The sequence below is a fragment of the Rutidosis leptorrhynchoides genome, chromosome 2 (genome assembly GCF_046630445.1).
Source record: "Rutidosis leptorrhynchoides isolate AG116_Rl617_1_P2 chromosome 2, CSIRO_AGI_Rlap_v1, whole genome shotgun sequence".
In the NCBI taxonomy this organism is placed as follows: domain Eukaryota; kingdom Viridiplantae; phylum Streptophyta; class Magnoliopsida; order Asterales; family Asteraceae; genus Rutidosis; species Rutidosis leptorrhynchoides.
The window spans coordinates 536,227,191-536,241,887 of NC_092334.1; the positions used below are offsets into that span (position 1 = coordinate 536,227,191).

General features: G+C 32.3%; 1 protein-coding gene across 1 annotated transcript in view; it reads right to left on the minus strand.

Annotated features, from left to right (window-relative positions):
* LOC139889628 (uncharacterized) overlaps positions 1 to 13,500 on the minus strand; it is a 51,809-nt gene extending 38,309 nt beyond the window's left edge. Inside the window, exon 1 of the mRNA XM_071872569.1 lies at positions 13,338 to 13,500. Within this exon, the coding sequence (XP_071728670.1) occupies positions 13,338 to 13,500 (163 nt within the window). The remainder of the gene's footprint in view (positions 1 to 13,337) is intronic.
* Positions 13,501 to 14,697: the final 1,197 nt, after the last annotated feature.

Consider the following 14,697-nt stretch of genomic DNA (forward strand, 5'->3'; position numbering starts at 1 on the left):
GTCCGGACTACTTCAACAACCAGAGATCCCGCAATGGAAGTGGGAAAGGATAACGATGGATTTTATCACCAAGCTACCAAAAACGACGGGCGGTTATGATACCATTTGGGTTATTGTTGACCGTCTCACCAAATCCGCACACTTCCTTGCCATGAAGGAAACGGACAAAATGGAGAAACTTGCACAACTTTACATTAAGGAGATCGTAGCCCGACACGGTGTACCTTTATCGATTATCTCCGATCGAGATGGCCGTTTTGTTTCTAGATTTTGGCGTACTTTACAAGAAGCATTGGGAACGCGTTTAGACATGAGCACTGCATATCATCCTCAAACCGATGGACAAAGCGAACGTACAATTCAAACCTTAGAGGACATGTTACGAGCTTGCGTGGTTGATTTCGGAAAAGCTTGGGACAAGCACTTACCTCTCGTCGAGTTCTCTTACAACAATAGTTATCACGCGAGTATTAAAGTCGCACCTTTTGAAGCGCTATATGGCCGAAAATGTCATTCACCTCGAATGGTAACAACAAAGATCGTTTGATCTTAGCCTGTTTTTTACTTTCTTTTCTCTCATCTTTTCTATTTCAAAATGTCCCTCATTTTCACGTATTCTATCTTTTTAATGCAATGAGGGCATTGCATACACTAAATGTAGGGGGAGAGTTAAAATATCGGGCCATTTTGAACTTTTCCGGGTAAACGCATCACATACAATATAAAGTTTGAAGCTTGCATTGTCGAACAATTTTTGGAACAAGTTTTTAACCATTACACTAATTCATATCATAAACATTAAAATGGTTAAAACTTGTACAATTTTCAAAGTTTTTGAGAAAAGTAAAGTCTTTTCTTTGTTTTTCAAAACTTAAGGAAGTAAAGTCTTCCCTTTGTTTCATACTTGCAATTCACAAAGTGAAAGTAAAGTCTTTCACTTTTCATATGATTTTGTGCGAAAATGATAAAATCATGAGAAAAAAAAATCAAACTTGTGCTTGAAAGTTAAAGTCTTTCATGCATGTGCAACAAAACCAAGTGTTTAGAGCTTTGTGCTTTAACAGTTCCGGATGAATTGAGTCCATCCATTGTAGGGAGTCAATTCTCCCGAATTTCGTTTTACTTGGTGTAGGAGACTTCCTAATCTACACCATTTCATATTGACATTGGTTGTCTCATCATTTCACGATGTTTCAACCGATGTATCATACCGTGGGAAGAGGAGCCACCGAGCTTCACAAAGTGCTATGTAACATCCCGCCTTTTTCCATTTACTTTTCCGTTATACTAATTTAAACTCCGTTATATGTTTATAACATCTCCCGTTAATACGCGTTTTAAATTATCTCGTTTAGGTAATTCACGCACCCGATTCAAATTAGAGGGACTAAACTTGCCAAGAGGCCAAAGATTTGACTAGGTCAACTAGTCAAACCTTCAACCTCCTCCTCTCATTTCAACATCTCCATCTTTCTTCTACTCCCTTTTTCTCTCAAGAACACCAACAAGAATTCATCATCTAAATTCGGATTAGGAAGCTAGCAACAAAACAAATTACAAATTCGTGATCCTTGCATCTTCCTCTTCGATTCCATACCGATTTCATTACATTTGGGTAACTTTCTAAAATCACTAGATTTTGTGTTCTTTATGTTTTTAACTTATAAAAGTGTTAATTAGTGTCTATGGCTCAAGTCTAACATGATTATATGATTTATATGCTCGATCTCGTTGTTTTAGTGTAACTAGCATGAACTTGAATTTTGGTGTGTTGATCTTGAATTTTGGATGATCATATGTTGTTAGATGTTAAAAGTTCATGTTCTAATTGTGTTCCTAGTATCACTAGCTTCAATTTGATGTGTAGGTTGCTTTAGAAAAGTTCATGAACTCGATTTATGATTTTGGTGAATTTGGTTTAGAGTTTGACGAACTTGAAATGGACTTTTGATGCATTGAATGCCATGGATTATGGTTAGTAAGTGTTTAGTTGGATTGTATGCTTGATTACCTTCGAAACGGCATATCATTCATGTAAATTGGTTGCCCGAATCATTGAATTGCATTTAAGAACTTGTATGCGATTAATGTTGAGCATTAGATGCGGTTTTGGTTGTTATAATAGGTAGATTGATTGATGAAATGTGTTTAGTTGTCTTCCTCATCAAATTACCTTCCCAACGGTATAAAATACTTGACTTGATTGTTTGCGAATCATAAATTGTGTTTATTTGGTTTTTGGTTCGTGCACTTAGGAGTTCTGCATCAGACTTGAAATCCAACCTGGACGCCGTCCAGATACTTGGACGCCGTCCCAGTATTCAAAGCTGGACGCCGTCCAGAAAGTCTGGACGCCATCCCAGCCTTCAAAGCTGGACGCCGTCCAGAAAATCTGGACGCCGTCCAGATGCACTGGCAGGCTACTGTCCTCGTTGGTCATTTTACGGAAAATGTTTGCTATGCTATGGACCTCCGATTCACATGTAACTTGTTCTAACATGCTCATATATGATTAAAAACCTCAGAAAAATAGTTCGGGACCCGACCCGAACGTGTTGACTTTTTCGTTGACTTTGACCCGACCAAGTTGACTTTTAATCAAACTTAACCAATTGTTTGTGCAATCGTTCTAATATGCTTTTATACTTGTACCTTGCATGAAACATGACAATTTGATTCACATGCTATTACGATCGAGTCTTAACGAGCCATAGGACTAATTGAACATCTTTGACCTATCGTGTTTACCGTTATTGATACGACCTATTTGTTTAGGTCAAGACTAGCATTGCTCTTTGCACATGTTACTTGTCGAAGTACTTATTTACTCTTCCGCTCAAGGTGAGATCATAGTCCCACTTTTACTCTTTTGAAACTTACATTTGGGATGAGAAAACATAAACGTTCCTTTTTAACTAAGTGAACACAAGTACAGGAAAACAAACATTCTACATACGAGTTTAGAAAAAAAATCCTCAATTCGATTATCATTAGTTACACTTGCTGGGTGTAAGCGAGAACTTATGTTATATGGCCATATGGGTTTGACAAACCCTCATTCAAACGGTTCGCTACCGTTTATGAATGAAATGTGTTTTCGAGAAAAGTGTATGTTCTAACACTATTGTGATGGGGTTCTATGGAAGGAATGTTAAGCATTGATAATTGGGTGCTCGTGAAACAAACTTTTGGAATGTATTACTATTATCTCATTGTTGCAAATCTTGTGGTTCACTTGTACTTACTTACTCAAACCTATGATTTCACCAACGTTTTCGTTGACAGATTTCTATGTTTTTCTCAGGTCCTTGAACGATACATGATACATGCTTCCGCTCATTATTTTGATACTTGCATTGGATGTCGAGTATATATGCATACATGGAGCGTCTTTTGGCTACTTTTAATTTGTGTCGCATAAGTTTCACTTGTACTTATAACTTTGTAACGTAACTTGTGGTGGAACTATTCTTGTGAAATTTGAACAATCTTTACATTTGAAATGAATGCGACATATCTTTTGGTCAAACGTTGTTTTAAAGACTTATGACCACGTAACGGGACCTAAGTAGACGGCGCCGTCAATGACGATTTTGTCGGGTCGCTACATGCTATCCTTTTGAAATGACCCGTCCTAATCCACCTGGACGAAGTCATCAACATTTGGTCCCATTGTGAGGCGTTGACTTAAATATACCATGAACGACTCCAAGTAATATCTCTAAAATGAGCAAATGCACAGCGGAAGGTTTCTTTCATACCTGAGAATAAACATGCTTAAAAGTGTCAACCAAAAGGTTGGTGAGTTCATAGGTTTATCATAACAATCATTTCAATTTCTTAATAGACCACAAGATTTCATATACACAAACGTTTTAATAAAAATATTCTAAGTGGTTGAGCACTTGGTAACCATACTTAACATTTAATCAACGTCGCATATTCCCTTTATTATGAAATCTCACTACACTGTACCAAGAGTAGTCACCGAAATGAAGTACTGTGCAACTGTTGAATACTGGTCGTCCAGTCCAGTTGGGGTTGTCAGGCCCGATAGATCTATCAACAGGATTCGCGTTTACAATACCATATGTAAATAGTAGTTACCAAGCTATTAGGGAAGATATGCAGGGTGGTACAACTCAACGTAGAATATATTTTAAGTACTTGTGTCTATCTCGTAAACATTTATAAAAGCAGCGCATGTATTCTCAGCCCAAAAATATATATTGCAAAAGCAATTAAAAAGGGAGCAAATGAAACTCACCTAATGTATTTTGTAGTAAAAATACATATGATTATATTGAACAATGCAGGGTTGGCCTCGGATTCACGAACCTATATCATTTGTATATATATTAACACATATAATTGGAGTCGAATAAATTTATATATTAAATCTTAAATTATATATCTTATATATTTAGTTTTGTATATTATTTAAGATAATTAATATTTAGATAATTTTATATATATATATATATATATATATATATATATATATATATATATATATATATGTGATTAGTATTATGTTGAAAATCAATAATATGTTATATGTAGATATTTATATAATTAGTGTTAATAAGTTTATTTTATAATTTTATGTAATACTAAAATGTTATGTATCAAATATTTCTTACATAATAATAATAATAATAATAATAATAATAATAATAATAATAATAATAATAATAATAATAATAATAATAATAATAATAATAATAATAATAATAATAATAATAATTTTGGTACCTATAATAATATTTATAATACTAATAATAATAAACGTAATAATAATTGATTAAATGAGTAACTACCTCAATTAAATAGCTAAAAAAAATATGCCCAATCCAGTTTCGAACCAGTGACCTCTCAATTATCGACATCCCTTCAAACCATTACTCTGAATCTGTTTTTTTGTTAGTAATCAAGAACCTAAGCTACATAACCCGTTTACCTTATTCTTTTACTCTTCTTCTTTCTCAGTTCATATTCGACCCAAAATCAATCCTAACAATTAACTTAACTAATCCATTAATGCAAATTAATTTAAGACAGAGTTAACCAGCAGTAATCATTTTGAATTATCAGAAATTACATCAAAAAAAATAAAATAAAAACAAACCTGCTGAAGAACACGTTTTGACTCAAAATCGATTTCAATCTTAGAGAATGTTTTAGGCCATGTTCATAACATGAAAGAGATGCCAAATCAATATTTGAAACTATCTGAATCCTCAATTAAACTCAAAACTTTATAACAAGTACAAATTTTAATGAAGACCCGACGGTTAACTTTTTAATTAAATCTTTGACTCCAAAAATTGGAACACGATAGATGAAATTAGAATTTAAAACTTTCCAGATAGTTTACTAGGAAGCTTTCTAACTCAACTGCAATTAAGGATTTTAACATTTATTAGGAAATCGAATTTTTTGAAGATTGGGAACAAGAACAGGGCAGTAGCTTGTTTCCTTGAATATTTTTGACGAATAAAATCGAATAATAGTTGTAAGGAGTATTGGTAATTGTTGGTTGCTAGTATAAATCAATTCACTTCATCAGACTACAGAAATTGAATGTGTCTTATAGCAAAAATTTTATTGACAGAAAGGTTTAATCGTACAGATAAATAAATATAAAAACAATAAGTGGAGTATGCTTATCTAATAGAATTTGTCTGTTTCAGGTATTGATATCGATTGTAAACAGATCCTAGACATGAAGATAATTTTGAAAGAGATGTGAAACCGAATTTGGCTCAATATATGCATATATACGTACCATTTTTATTATTAATTATTAATACAATATAAATACTGATTTTATGTATATATCAGTACATTTTTATGTATATGACTGTCTTTATATAACTCTGATATATATATATATCTGTATCTGTTTATATATATGTATATATCCCTTTAACTTTTGTAATATTGCTAAATAACATAAATCTATTATTAATTGTTAGAATGTTATAAATTTTAAATAGAATAAGAATACTTACATTAATAACTATAATAATAATAATAATAATAATAATAATAGTCCTATCAAAATTATATTAATAACAAAAATAAGAATAAGAGTAATTATAATAAGAATATTATTGATGATAATATTAATGACATTAATTACAATAATATTAGTAATAATATAACAATTTATTTATATATATATATATTTTTTCATATCAATATTACTAAGTTAGACATTAATATTGAAAGTAACAATAATATTATTATAACAAATATAATTTATAATTTATTATTTTAAATATTACCCTCACATATTATTAATTACGTAATTTATATATACACTGAGTATTTAATATTTAAACATGGAATTTATATATATATATATATATATATATATATATATATATATATATATATATATATATACACATTTTGATAACAACTTAATAATTCTATATATTATTTACATTTTTAATTCTTATTGATTTTAGTGTATTTTATCACTTGAGAATATTATTTATACACTTATATATATATATATATATATATATATATATATATATATATATATATATATATATATATATATATATATATATATATATATATATATATATATTTACATTTTTATTTACACACAATGGTTCGTGAATCGTCAGAAGTGGCCGAAGTCAAATGAATGTACGATAAATAGTTCATAATCTTGTGACGCAACATAACGGACTTTACTTATCGTGTCGTAACCATGGAAAGATTAAGTTTAAATTTGCTCAAAAATTTCCGGGTCGTCACACCTTTTTAGGAGAAATGGTTTCGTGCTAGTGTTGCTAGACAACATAACCCATAGCCAAAAGCTATGGCACCCTTGTTCAATCAACTAACGGAAAGGTAGTAACTACTTCCTATCTTTTCTTAAAATAAGCATAAAAGCTTGTTATGTGGGAAGTAGATGAGTGAATACAAGCTTCAAGCTTTAACACTCCCAATGTTTCATTTTGGAAGTAAAGTCTTCCAAACTTGGAAGTAAAGTCTTCCAAGTTATGTTGTTCCAAGCTTGGGAGTAAAGTCTCCCAAGTCAAGCTCAATCCTCTTAAAGGAAGTTAAAGTCTTCCTAGTGCTTCAAAATTTAGAATTGAAGGACTCTCTTATTTAGCCACGTGGGGCCCTAATTCCACGAACCTCCGTCAATGCTTTCGCCCTACTATGAGAGAAACCATAGAGTTGTGATAGAAAGCTTGATGAGTGCCGGTTACCCCGTGCTCGGGTGACTAATTAAAGGTGGGGTACCCAGTCCCTTACCTTTGGCACACCTACCTTAACCCTATATTTGGAATTGACGATTATTATTAGGAATTGACAGCATAAATTTGGAATTGACGACCATTATTGGAATTGACGAAAATAAGTGTTTTGGGGGCATGGAGGTGGAAGAGGGATAGCCATCACGTGTTAATAAGGTGGGCATATCTTTTTGGAGGCGTATTCTTTACACGATGCATTTCTTGACGGTTGGTGATGTGTGCGATATTCATGGCCCTTATTCATTTTGGGGTGCATTTTACATCTTTTGAGCACACCTCGAGTATATTTGAGTAGGTTTGTGTTAGAATTTGATTGGTTTGGAGATTTGATATGATTGATTAGTTTGATGAGGTTATGGCTATCCCGTGAATCCTACATATTTGGTCAAGGTCAAGGAGTTCAAGTTCGAGTTTATGAAGAATTGATACTTTGTGATTGTTGTTTGATGACCTTCTCGAATATGAAGTTGACTTTGGCCGGGGAAATGATTGGTTCGGGTAGACTTAGGCTTGAAATGTTTTTGTGATAGTGATTGAGGATTGAAGATTTGAAGTCATGATTAGTTGAAGAGGTTATTTGGAGCTTGAGTTAAGCTTGTGTTAGTAGAAGAAGATGATGTTTGTGCTTGGTCCTAAGCAAGTGAAAGTTTTTATAGAACACTCTAGCCATCAAGTGCATGTTCATGGAAGGTATCACTTTGAGCCCAAAACTCTTCGCGCTTTGGCATTGTTCACTTATTTGTTCTCTAACTCCATAGCTTGTTTTGTCGATTGTTTGCTTGAGGACAAGCAAAGATTCAAATGTAGGGGGTTTGATATCGCTCCAATTATATATGTTTTATCTCGCGATATCTCCCTCACTTTGTTCAGTTTTTGACAATCATGGAGTCTATTTTGTGTGCTATTGAGCTAAATGGTAATTAAAGGGCTAAGGACTTTATTTGGTGTAAAATTGACCAAATCTTGGGTAAAATTGGCTAAGGAATTGGAAAGTGCAGAATCAGCTCAAAAAGCGCCGCTCCTCAACTAAGAGCGCCTCTCCTGTAGAGCAAAAGCGCCGCACCAACTGCAAAAGTGACATTCTTATGCACATTTCAGCTCCATTTTCCACCAGTGAGCAAAAGTGCCATTCCAAAAGCCAGAAGCGCCGCTCCTATCCAGATAAAAGCGTCGCTCCTACAAAAAAAGTGTCACCCCTGATTCGAGCCAAAAGCGGCATTCTTGATCAAAAGCGTCGAGCTTCATTAAAGCCAAAAGAGGCACTGCTGAGTTAAAAGCGGCGCTCATGTCGCTGTTTCAGCCCAGATTTTCAGCACTATAAAAGGAACGGGATTAGGTCATTTTTCATATGCATCTTTAGAGAGCAGCTGTCTTAGGTCCGAATTTCACATACAAAACCATAATTTCATCATCCATTGGTGTTTAAGGGTGGATTGAAGGAAGCTAGCTCAAGATTCATCATTGTTTAGCTTAGATCTTCATCTTCTTTACATTTTGGGCTGTAATCTCCACTTTACTTTACATATTTTGAATCTATTACTTGTAATAACTTGAAGATGATGATTATTTATGTTTCTATGCTTATTATTAGTTTGATCTTAGCCATTATTGGCTAAATCTCTTGTGTTTGCTTATCTATGAATCTCTAATGCTAGTGTTTGCCCCAAAATCAATTGAATAATGTTGTTTGAATGAATTACATGATCATGTGTTGTTGAGTTAGCTAAAGATCCATTGCTATGAGTTTTTTTTAGGCTTGAATTTGATTACATATGTTGAGTAGCTCTCTTAGTGATTTGAGAAGTGAATCAATGTGTGCTTAAACACCTTAGGTGATCTAGACAACTAGCTTAGGAATTGCAAGTGATTGTGTTCTTGATCTAGGTTGGTTTTTAATTGGCCTTTAGTCAACATAGTAGTACCGATTATCTTAAGTGATTTTGATAGTTGGGGGTTTTAAGTGATTTTAACCCAAGCTCAATCTCAATGACCAAATCATGCTTAACTCGATCCTAGAATACAATGCTTATGTGAATTCGCGGAGTGTTATTAGATTTGAGGTTTAGTAGTGATTCTAAACGTTTAATAGTTCAACAACGAATGAGATAGCAAAAGAGGCAAAACGGGGCAAGCCAAGCATAGAGATGATTAGATAAGTGAACACTTCTTAGTTAATTTGATTTAAGTCTTAAGTTTGCTACTTGTTTGCTTGTTAAGTTTAAGTTTGTTAAGTATGCAAGTTTTAGTTGTTAGTTAATATCAATCAAAACCCCCAATCAAACAAACTCTAGGACAATCGATAGTTGCAAATATTCGACTTACATTGCTCTATTGAGACGAACTTGATAAGAATTGAAATGCCCCGTTCATATTAATTATAAACGTTTCATATTAATTGATTTCTTTGCGAGGTTTTGACCTCTATATGAGACGTTTTCAAAGCTTGCATTCATTTTAAAATAACCATAACCTTTATGATTGAATAAAGGTTTAAAAGCATAAGTTTTGATTGTCGATCAAAGACAATCTCCTCAAAATACATGTATTTTACACACACCATTACATACTTGTCAACAATATATTACAAATACAATTCCCGAATGCAAGTTTATTTATTTAGAAAAGCATGATGACTCCAAATCTTGACGTTGAGTAAACATGCAACAGCGGAAGCTTTCTAATAATCACCTGAGAATAAACATGCTTAAAAAGTCAACAAAATTGTTGGTGAGTCGTAGGTTTAGTTTCTATATAATAATCATAACATTTAATAAGCCACAAGATTTCATTTAATTAAATACGCAGGATCATTACAACTGCAAAAATCATTCATACGATGAGTCGCCTGGTAACCGACCTTAACATAGAGCGCTTAAGATATCTGGCATCATACATTCCACTATTCAAATGTATGACAAGAACCCTTCGAAGTACTAAAGCATTTCCACTATTCAAAAATGGGGGTGGTTGGTGCCCGTAGATCTACCTTTAGGATTCGCGTCAATTAGTGTTTTTCACTAATTCTTAGGTTACTAAGCATAATAATAATAATAAGTACATATATCCGGTATAACAAAACAATCGTAGAATGTAGTTTCATGAACTTGTGCTTATTTTGTAAAACATTTATAAATTTGCATGTATTCTCATCCTAAAATAATTTAGATAGTAAAAATGGGACTATAACTCACTTGTGATGATTTCCGAATAGATGGTAATAAGACTTGGCCTTTGACAAATTCACGAACCTAATAATAATATTCTTGTGTCAAGATATATATATATATATATATATATATATATATATATATATATATATATATATATATATATATATATATATATATATATGTATATATATATATATAATTAATTAATATTCCATACTTATGATACTTGTGATAATTTTAATTGTCCATTGTTAGTAGTCCAATGTTCGTAGTCCAATAGTCCGATAGTCCAACAGTATAAATATATATATAAATATAAATGCGTATATTGTGTTAGAATTTACTAACACTATAATATATTGTCTTAATATAATAAGACACATAATATGTATATTGTCTGAAGCAATCCGCGACCCATTATATACATGTCTCAGGCTCGATCACAACTCAAAGTATATATATTATGTTGGAATCCACTTCGACCCACAGCTAACTCGAGATTACTGCCAATGGTGTCTTATAGTTCGTTCCAATAATATATATAGAAGAAGTCAAAATGATATGTCAAAACTTTGTATACGAATCCACGGTGATCAAGTCATATATATATATATATATATATATATATATATATATATATATATATATATATATATATATATATATATATATATATATATATATATATATATATATATATATATATATATATATATATATATATATATATATATATATATATATATGGTGCCTTACGGTCTTTATTAAGACTATAATATATTGTCGTAGAACTTAATCACGACTATTATAAATTGTATTTCCATAAGTTCGGAAATAAGACATGTATAAATACATGTAGGATACAAGGTAAGTTAGCTAGGATAAGGTTAGCATCCATTTTATTAATCAAAATCGTAGCTAAAAACAAATAAAAATATCCAATTTTGTTTTACCCATAATTTCTTCGTTACAAATCCGTTTTGAGTTATTCGACTTGCCATAGTTTTGTATCGAACCGTTATTTATTAATATAAACAGCAAAAGTATATGTTTATAGTCGAAAATACAGGTTAGGTGTCAAATACAAAAAGATAGTCATATCCGTCGTAAGAACGACATCTTGATGACTCTTTTGAAAAACATACTTCCAATTAGAGTTTAACCATGGATTTTGAATATATTTCATATCCATATAAAATAAGATTTTTCACCAAAGGAAATCTTTTAATTCAAAGTTTAAGATAGGTTTTTAAAATCAAACCCAAAACAGCCCCCGATGATCTATGATGGCGTATGTTCAGTTTTTAGGTGTTCTTCGTGTTTACAAGTTTTATATCCTTATGTTAGCTTGACATACTATCATAATACATGTGTTGAAGTATTTTAATAGTCAAGTTAGAAGGATTAAGTTTGTTTGTGAACAAGTTTAGAATTAATCTAAACTATGTTCTTGTTGTTGTAAGTTATAAACTCATAATAAGATAGCTATATGGATATGAATCGAAAAAGATTATGAATAAGGTAACTACCTCAAATTAAATGAACAAAGTTGCTGATAAAATAAGATGATAATCTTGTGATCAAAGATATCCTTGATGGCTTGTAATCCTTGGAGTAGAATCATAGAATGAACAAAAGTTCGAATAAGATTTCTATCTTGAATTAAGATAGTTATAAGTATATGAATTGAACCAAAGCTTATATATGATTCTTACCTTGATAAAGAGGAGTAGATGAGTTAACAAAGTATTCTTGAAGCTAGTTTATGATCAAAGTGAATGAAGATTTTCTAGTACTTGAAGTATGTGTGTTTAAAGAGTGTTTAAAGAGTAAGAAATGGAGAGAATACTTGGAGTTCTTGTGTGTGAGTATTATGAGAGTGAAGGTAAGTTAAATAGCTGATATGAATGAGTAAAAAGAGTGTTAAAAGTCATGGTTCATGTATATGATTAAGAGACTTTATCAAAATTTGGAATATAGCATAATAATGCAAACTAGAAGTTAAATGTTGGTTCCCACAAGTCTCCATCATATTTATCCTTATCTTGTGACTCATAGGGCTGCTAAGGAGGCTATAATTGGTATTTAATATTGGTATATACTCATAGTATTGAAGTATGGAAGCTGGGTATGATCCAGGTGTAAATACCGAATGAATACGAATAGAATTCTTGATGGAATTGAATGAGATTATGAGTATAGCTATCTTTGTTGAGTATAAGTGTGTTAGTATATATGTTTAAGTCCTTCAAAAGTGTATTATTACATATTAATACAATACATATACATACATTTTAATTTAGAAGTTATTACAACGTTAATCGTTATATATATGTATATAGTCTTGAAGTCTTTAAGTTAGTAATCTCATTTTATGTATATAACCAATTGTTAATATATGTAATGAGATACTTAAATATCATTTAACAATCATGAGTATATATTTATATTCATATATACATCATTAAATAATTATTACGAATTATGACGTTCGTGAATCGTCAGACAGACGGGGTGGCCAAATGTTTGTATAAAATTCATTTCAAATAACCAAGTTTTAATGAGTTTGATTGCTTAACATGTTGAAAACATTAATTATGTAAATATTAATCTTCTATATATTAACGAAAAAATCCGGGTCGTTACAAGAATACTTACATTAAAGTGCTATAATAACCGGGTTCTAAGTGTTCGTTAGTTGTGTGTGCTTATTTGTAGTGTTTGAATCATTATATAAATTTAGAGGGTAAAATATGTATATGCACAACACCATTATCAACCGGTATGTTCTTAATCAACTCAATACCTGCTAGAGTATTATTTGATTCTGGTGCGAATAGGACATTTATGTCTTTAGGATTCTGTACTAAACTTAAGTTACCTGCTACTGTGTTGTCTGAGCCTGTAAGAGTAGAGGTAACTGATGGTAAGACGATCCAAGTTACAACGTATGTGTCTGGGGTTATCATAGAAATTGATGGAAGACCTTTTGCTATGTACTGCCTAGTGTTGCCTATTAGTAGCTTCGATGTAGTAATATGCATGAACTAACTGATCCTCCATTAGACCAGCATTAAGTGTGATAGTAAAATTATTACCTTCCGTATGACCGATGGAACTCGTGTTGTGGCCCGAGGGGAAACAAGGTGGGTATGGTTTTTCGTTAATATCAATGATGAAAATGAAGAAGTCGTTAGTGAAAGGTTGTGAATCATTTTTAGCGTATGTGATTGATGCTAAGAAAAAAAAGAAAACGGTCTCTGATATTCCAGTGTTCTGAATTTCCAAAGGTGTTTCCAGACGAGTTACCATGTCTGCCTCCAGCGAGGGAAGTGGAATATAAAATTGAGTTAGTGCCAGGAACTACTCCGATTGTGAAAGCTCTGTATCGTTTAGCTCTGTATCGTTTAGCTCTGTCTGAGATCCGTGAAATGATGTCACAGATTCAGGAATTGTTAGATCGTTGGTTTAGTCGATCGAGTTCTTCACTGTGGGATGCTCAAGTGTTGTTTGTTAAAAAAATGGTACAATGCGCATGTGTGTCGATTATCACGAGTTGAATAAGATAATAGTGAAAAATAAGTACCCGTAATAGACGATTGATTAGTTACTGGGTGCTTCGTATTTCTCCAAGATAGATTTGCGTTCAGGGTATCATCAAGTTCGTGTTGCGGAATCAGATATACCTAAGACTGCGTAGTTTTTGGTCATGCCATTTGCATTGACGAATGCGTCAGCAATCTTCATGGATTTGATAAATAGAGTGCTCCGTCCGTTTTTAGACAAGTTTGTGATTGTGTTTAAAGATGACGTACTGGTGTATTCTAAGACATAGGCAGAGAATGTTGAACATTTGAGACGGGTTTTGAATCTATTGAAACGTAAACAGATGTTTGCTAAATTTTCCAAGTGTGAGTTCTGGTTAAGAGAAGTTCAGGCTTTGGGATAGTTTATCTATGCCAAAGGTATCAAAGTGGATCCATCTAAAATAGAAGCGGTAATGAAATGGAATTCCCTGAGGACTCCGACTGAGATTAAGAGTTTTTTGGGATTGGCCGGTTATTGTCGTAGGTTTATCAAAGATTTCTCGAAAATACCGGGTCCGTTGACTAAGTTGACTCGAAAGACATAGCCTTTAAATGGAGTGATGAACAGGAAAAAAACTTTTCAGGCGTTGAAGCATTTATTGTGTTAGGCACCAATGTTAGCTTTACCAGAGGGTTCAGATGATTTTATGGTAC